At 40.5% G+C, this 23,176-nt stretch overlaps 1 protein-coding gene across 1 annotated transcript in view; it reads right to left on the bottom strand.

The window, feature by feature from the left end:
• Positions 1 to 11,250: 11,250 nt before the first annotated feature.
• Positions 11,251 to 23,176, bottom strand: part of LOC122526379 — a 35,207-nt gene continuing 23,281 nt past the window's right edge. Inside the window, exons 7-17 of the mRNA XM_043649758.1 lie at positions 21,272 to 21,391; positions 19,703 to 19,872; positions 19,376 to 19,569; positions 19,160 to 19,192; positions 18,592 to 18,710; positions 18,317 to 18,507; positions 18,050 to 18,237; positions 15,884 to 17,971; positions 15,683 to 15,786; positions 15,383 to 15,591; positions 11,251 to 11,988 (exon numbers count right to left, since the gene is read on the bottom strand). Of these exons, the coding sequence (XP_043505693.1) occupies positions 11,251 to 11,988; positions 15,383 to 15,591; positions 15,683 to 15,786; positions 15,884 to 17,971; positions 18,050 to 18,237; positions 18,317 to 18,507; positions 18,592 to 18,710; positions 19,160 to 19,192; positions 19,376 to 19,569; positions 19,703 to 19,872; positions 21,272 to 21,391 (4,154 nt within the window). The remainder of the gene's footprint in view (positions 11,989 to 15,382; positions 15,592 to 15,682; positions 15,787 to 15,883; positions 17,972 to 18,049; positions 18,238 to 18,316; positions 18,508 to 18,591; positions 18,711 to 19,159; positions 19,193 to 19,375; positions 19,570 to 19,702; positions 19,873 to 21,271; positions 21,392 to 23,176) is intronic.

Raw genomic sequence — 23,176 nt, 5'->3', positions numbered from 1 at the left:
TAATTGTCAGCGATACGAGGAAAGACGAGAGACGATTCTAATTGTCCCGCGTTAGATAGTTGGCATCTGTATCGTTACAACTGAGAATGTGCACCAACACCTCTTCGTTGTTCTCTTGCGATCGCAACTTCTCGACCTTCTCGGCTTAATCAAGCAATAATTCGATTAAGCAACAAGCTACTGGGAGAATAATCGCTAGCAATTAGTAAGAATGGGACGGTTTTCCTCGAGGGTCCAAATCGATCGATTTTGTCCACCGCTGTGTCTCCATTATACACATAATAAACTATCAATAAAATACGACGATAATTGCTCGTGAGACTTTTATTGCTATATAGTTTTCCTTTTTCTTAAAGAGAAGAGTAAAATAACATAGAACATAATGTAGGATTCGTGAAAAAATTGGGGGCCGTTGGACTACTGACTGGACCGGGACTCGAACACGAATTTTCCTCTTTCCGAATGACTGCTCTTTAACCATTGAGCTATCCAGGGCCCACCGTCCAATCTCGTCACGAATGCCTATTTAAGTGTTTGACTTGGAGTGGACTCGCATCCCAGAATAATGTTTATTCTCGAACACGAATCCATAAGAATTTATAAAACGATTATTATTATGAAATTATTTTCTCGTTTAATCTCATTACAAAGATGATTGTATTTTCTATGAAAATTCCCGAATAGAGATTAGAGAGAAGAAGAGAGGAAGAAGACAAACGTCTAGAGCATGTATCCTCGACTCGTGAACTCAGGATCGATTTTCGAGGGAGGTTCGATTGGCCGACGACCGGCCGGCGACTCGTGGCTTGGAACTTTGCCAAAAGGTCACGGAGCAACATGTATACGAGACTGTAGCGTGCGTCGTTATCGGGCTTCTACAAATCGTACGGCGCACTGTGTCGTATCGTTTTGCGAACGCATTGCTTCCACCATTAATCATACACACGAAGAAATAGACAATAATTATTCCCGAGTGGAACAAAATCGAGTATCATTTGAATCACGTTAAACGAGAAAATGGCCAACTCTTGAGCTTTTTCGATAAGGGTAAGAAGGATAAATCGAAGAAGCGGAGATACGCTTTTGTGATACTTTTCGCCTTTTATCTCGAGTAAAAGTTACATCCGGTTCGATATAGAGTTTCGGTCACATATAAGGATCAAAATCTTGAAGGAGACGCCAATACACATATGTACGTATGATAGATACGTTAGGCTAGACTTTCGGGAATTTCGACCTACAACGGAAAGCACTTAAAAGCGTTTGAAAGCGGAGTATCTCTCGCCCTCGTTGAAAGTGAGACGCGGGATGGGTAAGAAAGGAAGGAGTACGAAAGAATATACTAAAAAAAGGACGCACCGATGGAAGAAGGAGAAATGCAAGAAATAGAGGGAGAGCAAAAGAGAGAGAGAGAGAGAGAGAGAATGAGGAAAAGCGACAACATGAGTACTTGCGAAGGAACAGGAGGCGAACAATGGAAAAACGACAAGTGTACGAGCGAGAACGTGTAAAATTTAAAGCACAGTTGCGCTCTCCTTAGATGAGAAGATCGATAATACGAAACTCTCTGTCCTTTGCTTCATTGATTGTTATTGAGAATGTGCAACTTTGATTTTTCTTGCACTTTCTTCCAATGCCTGTTTTTCAGCGCCTATCCAGAACGGAAGAAACACTATTCAAAATAATGAGTTTAAGCGATAATTATCTACGAGCACGAAAAATGCACGTAAGTGACGCATTGCTCAAGAGATGGTGTAACCAATTTCACATCTAATCGTCCGAACCAATTATTATTGCCGTAGACCAAAGGGTATTCTAAAAAAAATGCCGTCGAAGAAGACCTCGATTGAATGCGAATCTCTATCGAAAAACGTTCCTGTGAATTCGTTTGAAAAAAAACGCAGCATCATTTCGTTCGGTTAAACTTGGACGACCCACCAGCGGCAGATTGCTACGATGTCTCTCGAGGAAAGAATTTTGTCGGTGCGCGGCACGGTGAACCGTTTTCTCTATGCGTACTTATGCGAAAAATATCTAACGTAAAAGGAAAGAAGGAATTAGAAATATAAAATTGAAACTCCAATATCGATTGTTATCTTCTTTCTTTCTTCCTTCTTGTCAGATTAATCGGTTTTTTTTTAGATATTCCTTAGAAAAATCAAAGCTTTACTACATTGTTTTCCGTCGAGTTTAATTTCGAATCGTATCTGGGAATGTTGGAAGTTTGCCACAACATTCCAACAAGAAAAACCAATAATTTTTCATCGTCGTTTAGTCTACACGGAATTCTATAGCAATTGGTTGTTTCTGCTTTAAAGAAGACGAATTTTTCTTTAGTCTTCGTTTTCTTCGAAATACAATCAGAAATCTCTGTCATTTTTCTCTTTAACTTGTTCGAGGTCTGTCTTTGATTAAGGCAGGAATAGAAGAAGTTATCGATTTCTTCAAAGGTACAAGTCTACAAGAAGAAAATAAATCACGTAAATAAGCAGAATCACGAAATGTATTGATAAATCGTATTGGCAGTTGGCAAGTTAAATTAATCGTCTTCGAGATGAAAAGTATTTGTGCAAGAACGATAAAAGAAATGAAGAGAAAAATAATAGAAGGAAAAAAATGTAAGAATGATAATTCCTAGACACGAAAGTTTTCTTCTTTTTTTTGTATTTTGTCGTGCATCTTCTCTTTCTTTCTTCGAAAATTTTGAAATCTCTTGGAATTCAACGGACCGTCACCGGAAAACCTTATGTTCGTGAAACTAATCTCGTCGTTCTGTCACGAGTGTGAGAGCCGACAAAGTTACTTCCACTTGTCATAACGGACCTGCCCCGACACCGGCGATATATGAGACGTCAGCTTGAAAAAAAAGAAAAAAAAACAGTGCAAGATGACGTGATCGCTGAAAAAAAAACAACGAAGCAGGTATCTCTATATTTTTCATCACTTTCTTTTCCTGACGCGGAATCACCGTTCGCGCCGTGGACTTTCTCGTTTAAGGTGTTCTAAAAATGTAAACTTTAAATAAAAAAGAAAAAACATAAAGGAGGAATTTTGATCTCATTTTAAAGTCCGCGCTAAAACTAAATTAAATTATGAAAACTACAATTTGGCTAATAACGTCGAACGAAGCACGGGATCGAAATGGAAATCGAAATTCATGAATTTGCATTGCGTTTCGTTTGCATCGCGTTCCGTTCGCGTCGTGTTAGGACGAAGGGGCCATTATACAGTGGAAAACTTGCAAATGCAGCGATGCCTGCATTAAACTACGCTTTCCCCAAACGATGCATTAATATTAATACCGAGCAAAAAAAAAGTGGCCTCGCTAAGAGTGCCAGTGAATAGAGATGGATAGATAAATATAATATATGTACAAAGAAAAACAGAAGAGAGAAGAGAGAGATACGGTTTAAAAATGAGCAAAATGAATGCGATACTAAATACAAATTCAAATTTTCTCTTGATTGTCGTACTCTTAATTTTGTCATCGAGTTAGTTTTTAAGTAAATTTGTTAACGGGGATTCATTTCATTTTCATTCTAAATATTCGCGTCAATTCTTCTGGAATTTTTCGTCCACACCCCCAGCCGTCTTAGCGCCGTTGTTGTGAGCTTCTTACTAGGTCAGTTTTTGAAAGCATTCTTTTTCTACTCTCTTGCCAAACGACCTCGGGGATACATTTTCTTTGGAAAGAATAACGAATCAGCATTGTTGCATCGTAAAAACGTCTTGTCGACGCGATCGAGACGAAGATTACTCAGCGAATAAGTATCTCTGTTTATTTCTAAATAACACTGTAATACTATCACATTCACATTGACTACATGTAATCATATTTAAAGAAAGGGTTCTTATGCCGAAAGACTTTTTCCTGTCGAGCAATTAAAGTTTTTCTATTTCTATTAGCTCAATTTTATTTAATTAATCCAAGCTTATGTTGCGAAGGAATCTGCGTTCATACAATTTTCTATACGTATACAATGGAATATCTTTAAAGGAATTTGCATAATTTACAGCTCATCGATTAGGATCAATGATTCAACCGTATCATTTATATAAAGTACGAGTCACGCTTGGTTACAATTTACAAAGACGTTTAAACGTACGAGTTTCCGCTGAGTTGGACTTTCTTCGGTCTATCGTCTTTGTCTCCGCATTATAACTATTCCGATTCTTCGACGAAGCGTGAAACACCGAAGAAACTTGGGCCGAATTAGAGGATAAGCTTGGGTTAGCTCGAGTCATGAACATTTCCTTCGCGCGGTCCGATCGAGTCGATTTTTGCAGACCGAACTTTATCGAGCGAATTTAATCAACACAAAATTTGGATTGAAAAATCCCAAAGAATATCATTCGGCAGTTTGTTTTAAAAATTTTAACCGGAGGAATTAAACAGCGAGCTCGCGGTTACTCTTTGTGTAAATTTGAAAGCGAGGTGAGAAAATTCGCTTCTCAAAGATTGGCTCACAATCAATCGTTTTACGGCAAAACTCGATTATCGAGGGTAGAGAATTTCGAAACGCGGCTCGTTTTCCGATTCAATTCGTTCGAATGCAATGATCTCTTGAAAGCGCAGACTTGCGACCCAATATATTTGTTCTTCGCGACACGAATGTTAAATATCTCAAGCAAAAGGTATACGCGTGTAGGAGTATACGTATACGAAATGGCAGATTTATGGCTATGAATTAACGAATTAACCTAATGAATAGCGATTATCAAATCAGCAACGAGCGAATAAAAAGGGTTCGCGGTTTCCTCGTTAATTTAAAAAGCCGCACGATTCGGCTCGAGAACGAATAGCGTTCGATCGAACGATATTACGTATTTCTTCTAGCTCGTTAGACTCTTCACGACATTGTGCAAACTCTTTTATATTATTTCTCTTTATTACATTAAGCGTTTCACTCTAAATGGGTTCCAATTAATCTCACGTCCGTGGATTACTAATTTTAAAGTGAAACGATAACGACAACGACGATAACTATGATAACGAACGATTCGTAGAAATTCGTGAATGTTTTTATCACTAAACTCACTAGGTGCGGTCAAATGACTGCATCCTGTAATTTGTAAAAAATTCGGTGAAAACGCATAAAATGTACATTATTCATATGTAAATAAAAGAAAGTATATTATTCGTTATTCAATTAACTAAAATTTCATTCTATATGAAAATATATGCTTTTTCTAAAACGGTCATTCGACCGTTCACGGTAGGAATAGGTATACACGGAGTGTCGGTAGGTTTAGTGTTATCGACATGCATGTTTGCTTATATGAGTGTAGAGCGTAACTACCTACATCCCATGTGTCGTCGTAATTTGTCTTTCGGAAACGGAAACGCAGCCGTAAACGTGGCTAGATAAAACGGAAATTGGATTTCCTTGGTGCGAGTTAAATCCATTGGGATGGAGAGTGCCACCGAAATTCTTCGACGCTTTAGGGTTACGCATAGCAGGACTACGAATAGAGGAAAAGGGATCGTTGGAAGATGGTCGTTTTAAATCAAGCCGATAAATAAGGGTACAAAAAATAGATTTCATAAGAGGAAGAAGAGGAAGTAAACTGTGGTAAGACAAACAGGGTAGAAAGCAACTAACCTAAATACGTCCTAGTTGTGCGTGGTATGTGAATCGAGTATTTGGTATTCGTAACGGGGGGTAAATCGAGCCGGTCACGATTTAACGGCGATTTAGCAGCAGGAATACCGCAACAAGCGCGTTAAATGTAAATCTCCAGTCGTTAGGTGTTTCGCACCCGTTCGACTGCCATTATCGCTACCTTCATTGGTGCCTTCGTTGCTACCATTGTTGCTCGAGAATTCAGTCTTTCTACGTAGATAAAAAGTAAACTCGTAAAAATGAAATAGCTCGGTTACTAGGTGTTTATGGAAACATTACCTTCTTACATCTTTTTTTCTCATGTTTATGAAGAAAAAAGTAAACAAGGATTAATTTAACGCTGTTTATACTTATTCTATCGACGAATATATAAATAACTGAAATGATGAATATCTTACTTATACTAACTTGAAATTACGATTCTCTTAAATCTATGTACATATGTATCCAATCACGTGTGAGTAAGTATTATGTATACGTATAAGTATTCATTGAAACGCGTGAACGTTTCGAGTCAAGCTTTGCTTTACATTATGCTCGATCGCGATAACTGAGAGCAAGGCGACGTACGTCGTGCTATCTTCATTTGGATAGGCTACGATCGATGAAGGTCGCACGTTGAGTGGCATATCACGTGGCGGTTAAACTTTGTTTGCCGCCAAGCCATCGAATCTATTGTGTTCTACCTATGCAATTATAGTTAAGAGACGAAGCATCGTGCGCATTAAAAATAAACGATAAGACTCACCTGCGATCAACGTCCTCGTTCGCCGAAGGTTACGATGCGCGTATAAAAAAAAAAGAAACAAATAGAGTCGACGATGGAAAGATTTAGTACTCACCTGAAACAAATAAAAACAAATACATTAAGAAAATATGTAACACGGTATAACGTGTTTCGGATAAAAAAGACAAAAATAGAATGGTTGTAAAATGTAAGGAGAGTAGTTATGGCCGTCGGAAGCCGCGTAGTGGTGTCTTGAAGAAAATGAGAGCGCGTTGAACGAGAAGGAATAGTAGAATGGACAGGAAGAACCTGCCCGGCTATTATTTGCAATTAGTCGCGTTCAGACGTGCTGCCATGCGTGCAACAATACGCGCTCGTAAATGCGCGCCAATGTGTGCGAGAGAGGGAGAAACAAGACGGCCAAGAGAAAAGCCTGCTGAAGAGTTTAATTATTTCGTCGCTTCTCATGAATAAATATGAGTCCTGAGTGTGACGCCAAAAATGTCTGCAGGAGCGTGAGACGAGGCTACGGTTATGCTGCGAATAGAGCATTCGAGACAATGCTCCATGAACACCAACAAAAAGAGACACGGAGAAAGAGGGAAAGATAGACAGAGAAAGTATTTTTATTTCATTACCAATCCTGCATCGGTGCATCGCTGCATCGTTATATACCATTGCAAACGTTCTAGCATTGCTTATTCATCTTTAAAATACAATCCGCGATCTATTCGAAATGTATGATTATCGAGAATAGAAAAGATTAGATAGAAAAGAAGAAACACAAATCGAACGGGCAGTAATTATTAATTTTATCGATATGTTCGTAAAGGGAAAAACTGCACGAACGAATTGAAGGTAATGGTAGAAGAAAAAAAGTTAGAGTCGAGGGGTCTCATTTTATTTAAAACGTCACGTCGTCGGGTTACCTTTTCTCAACTATTTTTAGATACTTTCCAAAATGAACGGTTAGCAATTAGAACGGTCACGCTGTAGCAGTTAACATTGGGTCGTTTTCGTAATCGTTCGAAACAAAAAGAAATGCCCGTAGCATGCAGAAAGGGGTAGACAATGTTCGTCTGTTAGGAAGAGGAAGAGGAGGAAAAGGAAACGGTCGTAAGCGAAATGCAAGGAAATCCAATGAATTTCCTTATGTACACCGTTTTCCTTTAACCTAGAACGGCCGTATGATTGGCTCCGTTCCAAGCTCGCATAATCTTTGGTAAAGCAAACGTTTTCGGGTTTCGCCTAGCTGCGTTTAATCCCTCAGGGCTAAAATCGCGGAAAGAGCAGAAAATCTACAGAGATATTTGCGAGAGAATGCCGAGTATCTATAAACACACGGAAAACTAAGATAGCGACAATGAGAATGGGGTTCTTGGAAACTATCTGCGAACCTATTACGTCTTCTCTCTATTATCAACGTTCAACTCTATTTTTCTGAGATCCAATTTTCGATCGTAGAACGTTGAACGAATCGTCCAGATTTATTCGTATGATTTCTACAGCGGTTATATGCTTTTTACTATTTTGTTTAATATCCTTGACATAGAAATCAAAAAAACTTGCTATTCGAATATTCCCTTCCTCTTTCCCTTTTCATGTTATTTTCTTTTCACACGTTGTTCCTAGATGGCAACCGTTAATTGCACGCAACATTCGGAAAAGAAATGCATGACTATGGAGAAACGTCACTTTAACGTTTTTCCTTTCTTTTTTCCTTTCTTTTTTGTATTTACGACACTGGAAGTAGCGTTTCGTAGCCGTTGACTCGACGTTTTAATCGCGGAAAAGCAAGCCCAAACGCAAAAAAACCTTTCGCCGGTGTCGCAAAGCGAAAAGGACGTGTAGTAATGTCGCGTAAGTATGCACAACCGTTTAAAATGGTGTCATAGTTACAAATTATTCGGGCCAACCTGCCCAACGAGAAATTAATTTTTATCCTTGTTTCGAGATTCCGTTGAATTTCTACGAGAAAATGTTCTTTTAATAGGGAGAAAGATTAAACGAGAGCATACGCGTTCGTAACAATTCATTTAAATAAACAAATATTCTTCGAGATAGATTTAAATAAAAAGATCTAAGACATAAAAGTCGTGATGTATTGGATAAAAATTCGTATCATTTCATTGAATTCTCGCGTTAATGTCATAAATTAATATGACCGTTAATGAATGACGAAAATGTAGCAAGTTTTCGATTAACCATTAAAATTGGAAACATTAAAATTGTAAAGCGTAAAATATCGACGAGAAATAGGTACGAGGGTCTCGTGAAAGTATCTATCTAAAAAGACCAAAAATGGATGCAAGTAAAAAAAAAAAATAAAAATAGAAAAGACCGTAGGGCGAACACCTTCTTCGTTGTTATAATATTTCATGGTTCTCTTATCTTGCTTTACTCGCAACCCGTATTTGCGTTTACTCGCAACCAGTTTCACTGTGATAAATCACGACTCGAAGGAGACCTAGAGCAAAATGTTTGGAGAAAAGTACGTTGGGAGCCAAAAATAAAGTATGATTTCTTTCATCTCACGAAAACCGATATGTTCTTTGAGGAAAATAGATGTATCTTATTTCGTGGATATCTTACAGAGTAGCTTTCTTACATTGGAATAACACTTTATAAGGTAGAGGATGACGAGAACGTAAAGTTCGAGTAAAATAATATTCTCTATAAATAAAACATATCCAGTGTTTTTTTTTTTTTATAGAGAAAATTTATAAATGTACGTTGCTATGGAATCTCGGAATACTGTTAAACCGGTGAAACCGAGCAAATATTTTAGATACCTTTTATCTCCTAAAAAGAATATGAAAAATGATTTTAGCGGGAGAAACGATCCTGAAAAAAATATGCAAATTTGTAATGGTATCCTGTAGCAAGTATAGCGGATGTAACTTAGGGAATTCTTCTCTGGAGTACTCGCATTTGGAAGAATGTAATTCTAGTGGCGTTTTCTTGGCACACTGACTTTTCCTCTATTTTTTCTTTTCCAGTTTTCATTTTACGATCGGGGAAGAATTTAACTATGAACTTTCACGGCGTTTCGAGTGGAACTCTAGGCGGAAAGTGGAAATGAAAGGAAAGAACGGTTGGTCGTTTGAAAAATATATAGCTTCCAGAAGAAGGAAGAACGGAGCAGAAAAATCAACGTACCGTTATAAATCCTTCAACATAGACGATCATCTAAAATCCGAGCATACGACGATTTGCTCTATATCTCTTATACGAGAAATCATGCGTAAACCATAGACACTTTGTATTATTTGTTCATGTTCGAGAAGCATGAAAAAAGAAAAAGAAAAATCACTTTCTGCAAAGCTGGATCGATAGAAAATTTTAGTGAGAGAGAGGGAGAGAGAGAGAGAGAAAAAGAGAGAGACAACCTTTTACGAGCTGAGATGTGTCCAACGAATCATTTATGAACCGCGTACTTAGAAGACTCGAGCTCGAAAGGAAGCTTCACGAGATTCGACACTCTTTTTCTCTTCAACTTTCTTACGGTTTTTCTCTGACGACAGACTCAAACGATATACTCAATCGCTTTCATCGTTCAAGAAAAAGAAGTAACTATCTCGAGAGATAAGTCCGAGAATCTCTTAAGAATCGAAAAAATATCGAAAGTTCGGAAAATAAAAAAGCTTCGCTTTGTTTCTTTTGCTCCAACCTCGATGACACGAGCGGAGATCAATAAGTTAGTTTGAATTTATTGTAGAAAGACAAAAATATATTATTGCGAGAAAAATATTCGAACTCCTTGGAAACACAATTTCAGAAAATGAAATTGTTTGAGAAACGCGTGATGTTGCCGAGAGAGAACGTGAGGCGTTGATAGACTAATCATAAAACACAATACCTTCTATACAGTAATAAGCAAGCTGACTGAATATACTATGAATATTTAAACTCGAGTCTAAGTGTCTACTGCCGCAAATATGGAGTTTATTTGAAGTTTAACGAGATGTTGGAAACAGCAAAAGTCTATAATATCTTGTACTCCTACTTGTCTTTCGGCATTTCTTCGACTCTAGTTCACGACAGTCGATAATACTATTTTTGTCTCGTTAAGTACGGAACTATCTACCATATTCTGCCAACGACAAGTTTTCCGACATATTCCTCGTTCGAAATAACACGTGAGAAAATCATAAGATCGATGTAACACCGTTTATCGTTTATTTGCACGTACGAACATTTGGGGAGGGGGGAGGGGTCCGATCGAGAAGAAAATAATAATTGGAAAGAACGAATACGTCGATGTTATCGAAGCATAAGTGCGGGGAGAAATCGATTATAAAAGGAATTTTGCCAACGACGAAAAACGCTCGTCTAAGTTGCGTTGGGAACAATTCGAAATGATTAAATTTCCATGAATTTTCACGCTTATCTTTCATGTGAATGTTTAACGCGAAAGATACGTAATGTCCTTCCTATAATACCGAGATTAGATTATTTCGAAATATCGCACGAGGCTCGTTATCGTAATTAGAAAATATGTTAACGCTTGTGTTTTATTTTTCTTCTGGTATATTACAAATATCCCTATTTTCCCGAGCGAAATTACATTTTCCTCGAAGGGCACGATTTTTAGCGCAACTCGGGCATAGCTGATACTATCTGCCATTTATTCAGTGCGGTTACAAAATGAGCGCGAAAGAGAGAAAAAGAAAGGATAAATCATCGCTCGTGTGCTTTTTAATTTTACAAGATTACTCTCGTAAGCTGGCAGATTTTCTGACAATAAAAAGACCGTAGGTATAAACTTCGTATAAACGTCAAGCTCGGTCCCTAAACAACAGGTATTACGTAAATGTATATTCACATCTCTTGTTCACCAGACATATTTCATTAGATATCAAATCGTCTTTACGAGATGCATCATTATTACAGTAGGCGTTAAGCGAAGGATAAAAAGCCATTGAGGAAGGATTTAACGGGCAAATTAGAAATTGTAAGATAATCGACATCGAGCGTCGAATGACACGCGTAGAAATGTAATTCTTCGAAACTTACGATCATCCTTTTGATAGCGTTAGGACTAAAGACCATCATTTGACGTTGCTTCTTGATAAGTTTGCTGAGTCGTTGAGTCCTTTGAGCGCAAGTAAGCGGTTGCCCGTTCAATTGAAAATCATCCTTGAGCTCGTCCTCGAAATCGTTCGCATCATCTTCGAACTGAGGACTATGTCTGAGCGTAACGGTACTCAGCGGTACAGCTTTGGCGACAAGACTCTCGCTTCTAACACTCCAATTGGAGCCACCATATTTTTTCAGGTTCATCAGGTCACCGATGCTACCTCTGACCTGACTGGTGCACAGCTGAAGATTCGTTCTCGAGAGAGCCGGGGAATGTGGGAGAGATTCTGAACACTTCTCCGTTGATCTGACGACGTCCGGTAAAATCGACTTGCTCTGAAGTTTGTCCAAATCGGAAAGGGACGATCCACGACGAATCCTAGCTCTTGGCAATGATATTGTTTCTTTCACAATTTTCTCTTTCTCGCGATTAACGCTCTTGGAGGATAAGGAAGACTTCATGGCAAAGAGACCCGCTTTCAAAGGAAAGAGCAATGCCCACTCGGTCGATTTCTCGCGAGTCTCCATTTTCACTGATTTGACTTGTTCTTTTTCTTCCTTTAAGCGTTACTTTTTAACGATAAAGAGCCATCCAGTCGCGAATCGCAGACCTTCCGGTCGGTCGTTATCGTTCTTCCAATGGCAACTGGAGGAATTTGTCGTCGATCATATAACAGAGAAGAAACGACGGAAAATCTAACGAGACAAATTTTATTTTCTTCCAGCAAACTAAAGTCTTTTGTTTATTTCGATTCGACGAAGCTCTTTTCAAGAAAACGTTCTCTTTACCTTGCTTCCTTTGACATGTCTCTTTCTTAAGAATGTTTCTTCGAGTGACATCTTTAAAGGGAAATACTTTAGTTCCTTGAAAAACAGTGCAGTGTTTCTAAATGCCGACGTTTCCGTGTTCCGTTGTTAACGTTCTCAGCCACGCCAACTTGTTGCCTCGTAGAGGTTTGAAAGTACTAGGTGCTCGAGTTTCTCGGTCGAAAGGATAATAATCCTCGATGCGACGAGACTAAAGAGATCCTTCTTGGTCGGGAACTTCGACGAGACTCGATGAGGCTGATAGATCGGTGTGCGAGCTTAGGATATCGTATCGTAATGGTAAGGAGGGTGGTACTAGCCTGTGATGGACCTCTCAGTGGTATTTTCACTTAAGTTAACACGACCCCCTGCGAAGATGTACTCTTTGCAGCCCGTCGACGACACTTCCGTCTAATAAAAGCCTAATAACGATCGATAGAAACGCCTAGCCTCCTTTCGTGCTTAATCAAGTCGAAGGATCGCGAGAAGGGAAAGCTTTGCTATCCATTTCAGAGCGGAAAGTACTGTTAGAATGTTTATGGACCGATCTATGTTACGCTTGCGAACTCGACGTATGGAGAAACGATTCGATACTGGAAGGAAGACCGGATTTGCTTTGCCCTAAGCGCGAACGAGCTAGCCGTGATAACCGAATGACGGTAAGCGAAGACCTTGCGGTGAAGGTGATATCGCTCGTAATCGTCATCCTACTCGTCATCCTCTTCGTTTGGTCGTCGCTCTCTTCTAGTCGTCGTCGTCGTCGTCGTCGTCGTCGTCGTCGTCGTCGTCGTCGTCGTAGCAATCGCAATCGCAAGCTCGCAATCATCATACGGGCTTCCGATTACGCATGATATGAACGAACCGTTTGCCCTACATAGATTATATTTTTACGAGGTCTTTTTATCGGCACACCGAGGAAAAATGTACAAGAGGAAGGACAATACGAAGAAAGAATTTTTCAAGGTTAAATTGCTATTTAATTCGAGAGTATTTTTCGGCGAGTACCAAGTACGAAAAAAATGATGGATCCATCGAGAACGCACGTAAATTATCATTTTCTCAACGGAATCTCGAAAGAGAGGAGGGACCGACGAACGAACCGTTCGAGAATTTGAATAAAATGCAAAGTGGGACACGGTCAAGCATACGAACGGCCGTTTTGCAGAAATAATAAAAATGCGGAGGAAAGAATGGAAGGCGTTTAGCTACGCGATACTCAGAAACGCGAAGTAAGATTCTGAGCTGATGCAATAACGGAAGAATAACAATAATTCAATTAAAAACTTTCAATTAAAAACTCCTATCGTATTTCTTCAAATATTTAATAATTGTAAAGGTAATTTTTAATTAATATAATAAGGGAAGTATTATTTATAAACTTTGTAAAAGTATCGATATCGCAGAAATGCAATGAATCATAGCGATAAAGGTACAATAAAATCTCATATCGTAGCTACTAAAGGAAGTTGTTGGACGTAAGCGATATAACGAATGGTAGAACTTGTAAATTATTTCGAGAATAAATTATTTCGTACAGTCTTTCCTAACAATTTGGTTTAATATTTAATTGCTAATGGAGATTTATGTTAATCGTTATGGGTCTTTCGACGACTATCGCAACGAATGGATTATCGATTAATATTGATCGCGAAGTGATTCGTTAAATCATTATCTAGTGATAACCGATATAAAAGATATAATTATGTTGGAAAATTCGATAAAATTAATTTCCAATTACATATTTCAAATAGATGTCCTGGGTCGATGGGAAAATTGTCCGGTTATTGTAATTATTTGACAAAATTGCCTCGCCATCGCAATTTCCCGGTACAACGGATAAACAAACAGAATTGGCGATGCTTCCTGTTTCTTTCTCCTACTCCTTCTTCCTTTCTCCTTGGCATGCAAGCGCAACTTAAGCTTAATTTACTTCGCCACTTTCGATTCCTGTCTCCTTAATTCGTTCATTTAAATTTTCCCTCGAGCAATAGCGTTTCTTAAACGTACATTGTCTGCTACGGCATCCAAAAGTGCAGCAGGTGCGTACTGGGGGAACCGCGATTGGGCGAGAAGATTGGGTGATAGTATTGGGTGACACGATTGGGCGAGGAGAATCGGGCGACATGCTTGCGTTAATGGAAGTTTCGTGTAAGCTAACGTTATATATAATCTACAGCTGCGACTTCAACCAGCGCAAGAGATTTTCAAGGTGACGAGTCACCAACGCAACTCCGACGCTTCCTCTCCACCCTATTTCTCCCTTCTTTGCGATATACTAACACGACTTCGACCTTTTAACGCTTCGTTCGTTTTTTATTCATTCGCCGTGCGAGTAACGAAAGTCAGTCTGATACGATAAAAGCTTCAAGGTCGTCTTAAAACAGTCAGTCGGCCATCGTAGATCCACTTTTATAAATCTACTGAGATAACAAAATGGCTACTCGGTTGTTTACGAAAGAAATTTTCGAAGATTTATTAAGACGGATGTTAGATCAATAGTTGCACCACGAATCAAGCAATTGGTCGTGACTCGGTTCGGTTAGATTCCGGTCGACAGTCGTGATGTGAACTTCCATCCTTGAACGAAAAGGTACACGAACGATAAATCACAAGGAGAGAGAAGAGAAAAAGAGAGAAAGAGTGAATGCGCCATTCCTATGGCTGCGAATACGTGACAAATTGATGAGTTCTCTCGAAAGGTAACAATTGGCAAGGCTGCTTTTGTGCGGCTGCGAAGGACTGTCAAAGAGATGCGGGTTACCGACGACGAGGTGGCGATATCGAGCAGCAGCGCATCTTTTTCGGAAGGTCGACTCACGTAGGTCGATGTACTCGTGAGGTGTTCGATCAAAAGCGAAAGTATTTTAACGAGATACAAATTTCTGATACTATTAATATTACCATAGTAGGAGCTGAAGCAACGTCTTTGACTTATCGTCGAATAAGAAGAAAAACTTTGGTTCGATTCTTTTGAAAAATAACTCGATAACTGTGCGCGCATCGTTAAAGTTAAGCGTTACTTTGACGTGTAACTCGAGCGTTAACACGGCCTTTGAAAAATTCTTCACGGCCAGATTATTTTTCTAAACAAAATTTTGTCGATGGTCACAGGTGAGCGATCGCATAGGGTGGAACGAATACTCACGTTCAATTGTATGATGATCTTGTTGTAGGCCCAGTGCCAGCGTTGTCGGGGCGTCATCTTTATTTCCGGTCGTTCTTTGAGTTGCGTTGGAACGGGCGCGGCACCGACCATCTCTAAAAGTTCCTCGTCCGGTGGTGGCTCTGGTGGACTTCGCGGCGGAGTATCCATTTGAACGCTCTCCTCCAACGATGCTTGCTTCGTTATACTACCTAGAATAAAATAAGCTTTTTATAGAAATCTTGATGGATAACCGATAGATGACGGATAGAAATCCATCAGCCTATTACGTGGCTTACTAACCGCGCGGACTCTCCGTTTGCGACAATGGTGGAGTCGTCTTGTATGTGTCGACCAATGAATTTTCTCGAGAGCTACGAATCATTGCTTCCTCTCCGCGTTCGTACCTGAATGACAAGTGTGTCAAAATAAATGACGACGACGACGACGACGACGACAGTTTTTGAGAAAGACTAAACGAATAAATATGTAAATAATATTAACCTGTCAAGGGTTTCGTCCCTCATTTTGTACTCTCCGTTCAACTGGTTGCTCAAAGTAATTTCGGTCTCGTCTATCGTTGCTTGATCCTTGAAATAACCTCTCTGATAACTCTCAGCTCTGGAAATTGCCTGAGGAGCGCTGAAATTTTGCGCGTAGCCAGACCCTCTGCTTTGATACGAATCGGTTCTGGTTAGGGGCGGTTTGAAAGCTTCTTGCGTGGTCGAAGAAACGGAATCTTTCCTGGCAGGTTGAGTGTAAGATCCTCTTCTATCGTATGACTCTTCGGGGAAATGATCGGAGGCGTAAGAATCGCCTCTCGTGAGTTTTGGTTTCTGCGAATGAGTACTCGAATGTTGACTGACTTGACTCTGATAAGATAATTGAGAATCCTTTCTCTGAAGTTCCGAAGGAATGATTTCAGGATGCTCCTCGTCCTCGATCGTTTCTTCCTGATACGATTCCGTTCGAGAAAATCGTTTGCCGTTTACCGTGGCTGAACTTGAATGAACTGTCGCTGTAACTGTGATAATACTACTACTGCTAACATGATTTTCTACACTCGCTACGTGATTGACCATGCTTGTAGGTGGCTGCGTCGTACTCTGAGGCGAATCAACTAAAGTGGCTGCCGCAGGACTAGAATCTCCCGCGGTTGAATACTCGCTGTAAGCTTTTCTAGGTTGACTACTTTCGACGGAACTTATTGCTGTTTCAAATGAATCCTTTAATTCGTCATCCCTCGATTCCAGCGAATCCGTGTTTTGTTGCAAAAGTGGACTGGCCTCGCGCTTACCGAGTTTCTTTCTCCTCGACGCACCTACTTGCGAAACTTGCTCGGTTTCTTGATTAGAATACAAATATTCCGATTCGCTAGACGGATAACCGTTTGTTTTAGTCTGACCCTTAGGCGTAGTTACGGAAACTTCGGGTACTTCGCTTTGCCTCCTTTCCGTAACAGTCGCTGGACTTTCTTTATAACGTTCCTCATAAGAGTCGTGATAAGAATCCTGATAGGATTCTTGGTAAGAATCTGGATAAGATGTTTCATCGTATCGCTCCTCCTGATAATTTTCGTATTGATTTTGATAATCATTCTGATAGGTCGACGATACAGTGTCCTCTTTGGTGTAAGGAATATCGTAACTTCTATAATTGTCTTGTTCTTGCTTAATATAAGCATCCTGATAATTATTTTGACTCGTAACAGGCACTTCATTGTGTGTATTATCTTGATAAGTGTTTTGATAATCTGTAGATGTGTTGATATTAGAATCGGAGTCGTACTGCTGATATTGACTGTAAGTATTCGATACGTTATTCTGGTCGTAGACGCTCGAAGGAACGTAATCGCCGTACTGTTTTTGATAAATTTCATCTTGACTAAATGTCTCTTGATATTGTACGTTATTCCGATCATAATTCTCAACCGGATAATTATTTTCGATTATCATATCTTGCTGGCCCTTGTCGTACTGATCGTTCGACAAATTCGTATACTGATCGTTAGGTAAAACTGTGTATTGGTCGTTCGCTTGGCTCGCATCAGGATATATCGTGTCCTCGTACGTTTTCTGATAAATATCTACATTTTTGTCTTGCACGTACGATTCTTGATACTCGTCCTTATACGAGTTTTGCACGTAGGATTGATCGTAGATATCTTGCGTCTGCGAATCTTGCTGATACGCGTACGGATCGTCGAGCTGGCTCTCGTAACTGGTCACGTATTGATTGTCCTGGCTGATATCGGTATAGCGATTTTTGCCAGAAATATGCGCCTGATCGAGAACATCCTGCTGCGTGGCGTACAAATTCACGGAGTAAGAAGTGTCTTGCGGCAAGTTATCCTGACTGCGATAAGCGTAATTGTAGTCCTCGTTGTAGTCATACTTGTAGTAGCTTTCCTCGGAGGACGTTCTAGTCTTTGGCAGTTGCCTGCTCGGGGTAGCAGGTAGAGAGACGAGTTTACGGCCAACGACGACGTTGCTCGGTTTGGTCGGTGTCGGAGGTAGTTTCTTACCAGTTCCTTCCTGCCGAGACATTGGACGTTGTTGCGGCTGCAGTGCTTTTCTACGACGAATGTGACCGCTTTGGAAAAATAAGAAAAAGGACAAACATTAGCGTGACGTTTTTGCTTTATTTCTCTCCCTCTGTTTAGCTGAGTACCTATGTTCCACCTCATCCGAATCGTAACTACGTTGCCTGATGACTGTTGGCTTGTAATCGGGTCGATGAATGCCAATGCTCGACGCAGGCCTTTGCGGGAGCGTTTTCCTATTTCGTTTATTCTCGTAATAAGTGCTCGTGCCCAAGTACCACTTCCCTCCGCTATCCCATTGTCTGTCCTCGTCATCCTGACCATATCTGAAAGAGGAAGGAAGCCAGAGATGAATAGGATTAAAAATCTTTATTCCAAGAGAGTTTGCTAATGACCCACCTTTCGTCTTGATACACGTATCCCGTGATAGTGTCGTAGTACTCGCTATACCTTATGTCCGTTTGAGATTCCGGATAAGTGGCGTTCATTTTGCTCGTCCTACCGTCACTGCTATAGCCATCGGTAAAGTAAGAATGATCGTCATAGAGAGTCGTTTGTCTTTCCAACGACGGCCGTCTGTGAGGACCTGCGTAGGATAGAATAATTACATTTTAACGAGTGCCATTTTTTATTTGTATTTCTTAAGGGTTCGTTTCGGGCATCAATTTACCTCTTCTTCTCGACGTAGTTGTCGTTGAACTTGGATAGTACTCGGTATCGCTATAGATTCTCGTATCGTCGAACCGCGTACCATAATAATCGTAGCCCTCGCTGTACCAACCATCTTGACTGAAATTACCAAGCAAAAGTATAAACTACTGATTCATAAGTATAATCGATAGATGAGTAGATCGTGACGGACGGATGCTGAAAAGGATGTGGTGTGGTGTGGCGTGGTGTAGACGCGCGCGTGTATGTGCGTTCATCGGAACACATGCAATTTTTTGTAATCCCGCCTCGCTCTACTTAAGGTAGAAGGAAATGTTGAGGTAAGGAACAAACTATCGGTATATGGTAAAGCAAAATAAACGATCGCAGATGCAAACTAATCGGGTCTACGAGGCACGAGGCATAATCCAAACCGAGTAGTAATGAACCGAGTCACGAGATGAATTTGATTTGCCGAGGCCGTTATTTCGATCGACGAAGATGCGCGCTTGGATGGTATGAGATAGACTAAATGACTCGAGGGATCGCTACGATTTTCACGAACTTTTCAGACTTTATACGTTTCGTACCTGTCCTCGTAATCCCATGTGTGCTTCCGTCTTCTGAATCAGGAAAAAAAATAAGAAACGATATTTTTGTAAACACGCACATAAGTATTCTTAATTCCAAATCTATAGTGTAGCATAGAATAGTGTTAAAATCGATCAGTCGATATTCCTATTCATTAATGTATTTTGCGAATAGTTCAATACTTGTTAGACATTAAATATAAGCGCTATAAATACCTGTATTCTTTATAATGTCTCGGTCTACTATTGTAGAAGAGTGGCTCGGAAGATTCTGAAGTATGCTGTTGAGCATATCGCTGAGGCGGACCTTCCTCGGGATAAGGCTCGTCGTATCTCGGACTATGACTTTGACTCCCATAACCACCGCCATAACTACCGCTAGCTAATCGTCCACCAACCGTCGTTGGAATCTGCCAATAAAGAATATCCTCCTAGTAAATATTTCCAAGTGCTATATTGAAAGAACGTTGGAAATAATTTATAGAATAGAGAGTAGTTTGGCCAACTTGTAACTTGTATCGTATCAATCGGATCAATGGCTACCTGATGATCGTCCCTCTCGTAACTGTTTTCTCTGGAGGTTTCGAGAGACCTCTGAGGAGTAGTCAATTGATTCGCAGCGCTACGAAACTGGGAGGCCGAGCTGTTGGGCCCTTGTCCGCCAACTGGATAATTCAGGTCCGACGTGTAGTCGGAATCCTCCGAATAACCGGCTGAAAGCGAAACAAACGTCATTCAACGAATTCTAATGAATAGAATGGAGGTTTAGTGTACCTTTGAACGCTCAATGAAACACGTGTACTCGATAAAGGTGTCACACCTTACTGCTAGGATTTTTGACTCTTTTCGCGTTTCGTCTTTTATGTTTCGAAACGTGGAAAGAGTTCGTATACTTCCCTTTCGTTAGAATTATTAGAGCGAATAGATTCGCATATGTTCGCGTAAAATCCCACAAATACTTTTTTCTGATAATCAGATCGATTTCGGTAAGAATAAAGACAATGAATCGCGTTGTACGGAAGAGTGGCGTTAATCGTTGGTTCGAAGAAACGCGTCTCGATTTGGGCGTCGGGTTGATGGCCATTAGCGTCAGAAAAAATATAAAATTATAGAATTTTCGTTAAATCAATAATTAGAACAAACTCCATCGTAATTTCGTGCTCCCTTTGCTTCCTAAGCGAATCACGAGTGTAATTAGAACTTTGTCGGTGGTGCAGTTGGCCGCAATAATTTGCAACTTTCCACAAGTGAAATTGGTCAATATTGAACGAGTCCGAGAAGTGAAGCCGTGCAGTGGGGAGGAAGTAGGTAAATATAGCGAACATTCATGCGAGAACATGACAACGTTTCTTCTGTCTCTTACGTTAGGTAAATGATTGAAGATAAGCAAGCGACCGGACAGGAATACGTACTTAGTTACTTATGTACGAATGCGTTAAGTTCGAATGGGCGCCAAGGAAAACGTTAATTTAGACGGACGAACGGATAAATGGAAGAAACGTTAATTAGGACGGTAATAATGAAGATGAATGTTTCATTCCTCTACCATCCGTTTCCTTATGTTTGAACGTAAAGGAAAAAGGATGCTTGGAGTGGTAAGTTACCGACGATTCCGAACACGTTCCATGGTCGATAACTCGTTTCTACATACTCGTGTACGATGGCTAGCCATCATATCGAGACTAGTCGAGAGTCAACACTGACTGCTGATAACGCGCGTTAATGCAAAATAACGAATCGTCGTTCGACTACGGCAAATTGATTTTTCGCTTTGGAAGTGCACCGACGTAAAACTTTAACGGCTTAAACCTAGGCGGCGCGTTTTTAGATTCTAAAAATAAATTTACAAGACGCGATAACAACGACCATCAAGTCGCGACAAAAATCAAAGGGTGCTGCTCCGGACGCGAAAGCATTCAAAAAAGGGGGCCAAACGGACGAGAAGAGAAAGAATGCAAGGAAGAAGAAGAAAAAGAAGAAGAAGAAGATGAAGATGAAGAAGAAGAAGAAGAAGAGAAAGAAGCTATTGATCGGAACAAAGTCTCTCATCGTAGAGAAGAGAGCGATTGCTTAAAATGTAATTTTGGATGGGAAATGGCAGGGAATACTTACAGTGGCCTATATTGTACAATATCTGTCGGCGTGCCTGTTCGACCCGTGCTTCCTGGTCCATCATGTTGTTCAGCATCTCCAGTTTCCTCTGCAGATCGGCCGCTTCCGTGTTCTCCGGGTCTTTCGAAAAGATAGAGATCGGTTGGGGATACGTTTAATCGCGCGAGCCTCGATATCTAATTTCTCTTTCATCCGTACCGTCTTACACGTCGTACATACGTCCTCTATACAAGTACACATATGTACGTACAACGAGAGGAAAGAAGAAAAAAGTCAAGTAATCGATATTCGCTACTCCTCTACCACATAATCCGCATCTACTCTTCTAGATAATGAGCTAGCGATAGGAGGGAGGACCGTTTATCGATCCTTCTTTTTTCTTCAATTGATTTTTTCTTTCGTTATTTATTCATGGCTACTTGCGAACGATATCGCCAACGAAATTGGTCGTACAGATTGATCGAGGATACGAATTCTCGACTTTGAACTCGAGCATAGGTATATGTATATACATATACATATATATGTATATATGCCTATATATTTTCAAATTCGGGTTCAAAGGAAAGGGCAGACGCTCGTTCGAATCGCGGGCCATCGTCTGTCGGGTTCGGACCTCGATAAAATCGCGACTAGTCGATTCGTCGAAAGGACACATATGCATAGATATGCGTATGCAACGACGCGACGGGTCGTTGGTAAAATATCCATAAAATCCGCGAAAGTTGCATTTGCCATTTCGACGTTGGTACTTTGATATTATTTGCGAGAAAACCCACGGAATGAATGACTAGAAATTTGTCGACCTGGAACTTATATCTTATTCGTATTCGCTATTCGCGTATTGCGAACGAGCAAAAGCATTCGGCTTCTTGTTGTTCTCGTTTACGATACGATAAAGATGTGTACTTGTAAAAAAAAAAAAAGAAGGTAAACAAAAATTTGAAACGTCGGTGAGAGCAAAAAGTAATATCTCATTCTACGGTCCGATCTAAAAAGCTAGATCCGGAAAGAAGGAAAAGAACTCGGAGCGTTTTCGTCGTTCGACCCTGACCCACATATTTTACATTCCGGCCTGAAGCGACGACTCCTTGCCGCAAAGACACGTACCATCGTCTTTTCGTCTAGTTGTTCTCCTTCTGCGATTGTCCCTTACTCCCACACATGTTCTCCCACATAATAAGAGAGAGAGAGAGAGAGAGAGAGTGCTTGCCCGTTGTCGGTAGTTGCTTCTAACTTTGGTTCGGATGCAATTAAAATAAGGAACTCCCTGCGGTCGTACCTAAAAAGGGTCAAGCCCCCGGAGGAGAGAGAGCAAGTCAATGTCTACGTCTTCTCCTTCGTCGTCGTAGTCGTCGTCGTCGTCGTCGTCGTCGTCTTCATCATCGTCTCGGTAGCAGAAAGAAAACGAGTAGCTCTTTTCTTTGAGCTTTCCCCCACTCTCGAGCGAGACTACGAGAGTTTCAACCCTTCCACGACTACCTCTCCAAAGCTCTCTCTCTCTCTCTTCTTCCCGTTTCTCTTCCGTTTCTCCCCCGCTGGAACGTAGGAACCCTCGAACAGTGACGTCTTTTTAAGGAGATAGAGAAACCTGCCGGCTGCACTCGAAGTATCACGCACGCGCGAGCTCGTTCGTTCGCCCCCTTCTCCCCCCCCTTAAATTCTTCTCTCTAACGCGACTCGGGGGATGGAATATCGGTTAGTGCTTTTTCGCGCGAGCCCTTCTTTTTTTTTTTATTATTTTTTTTGTTCTCTTCTTCAGATTATTTTGTAAGCACTAATCCCGTTGGTCTTTCGACGCTATTCGTTGCTATTCGACAATCGTTCGACCGATATATAAACGTTTTATATATATATGCGATATATAAACGTTGCTCGCGTCGATAATGCTCAAACGGGTAACAT

The sequence above is a fragment of the Polistes fuscatus genome, unplaced genomic scaffold (assembly GCF_010416935.1).
Source record: "Polistes fuscatus isolate 324 unplaced genomic scaffold, CU_Pfus_HIC Scaffold11, whole genome shotgun sequence".
Taxonomy (NCBI): Eukaryota; Metazoa; Arthropoda; class Insecta; order Hymenoptera; family Vespidae; genus Polistes; species Polistes fuscatus.
The sequence above is the reverse complement of the archived record's forward strand: the minus strand, read 5'-3'. Positions and strand labels throughout refer to the sequence as shown.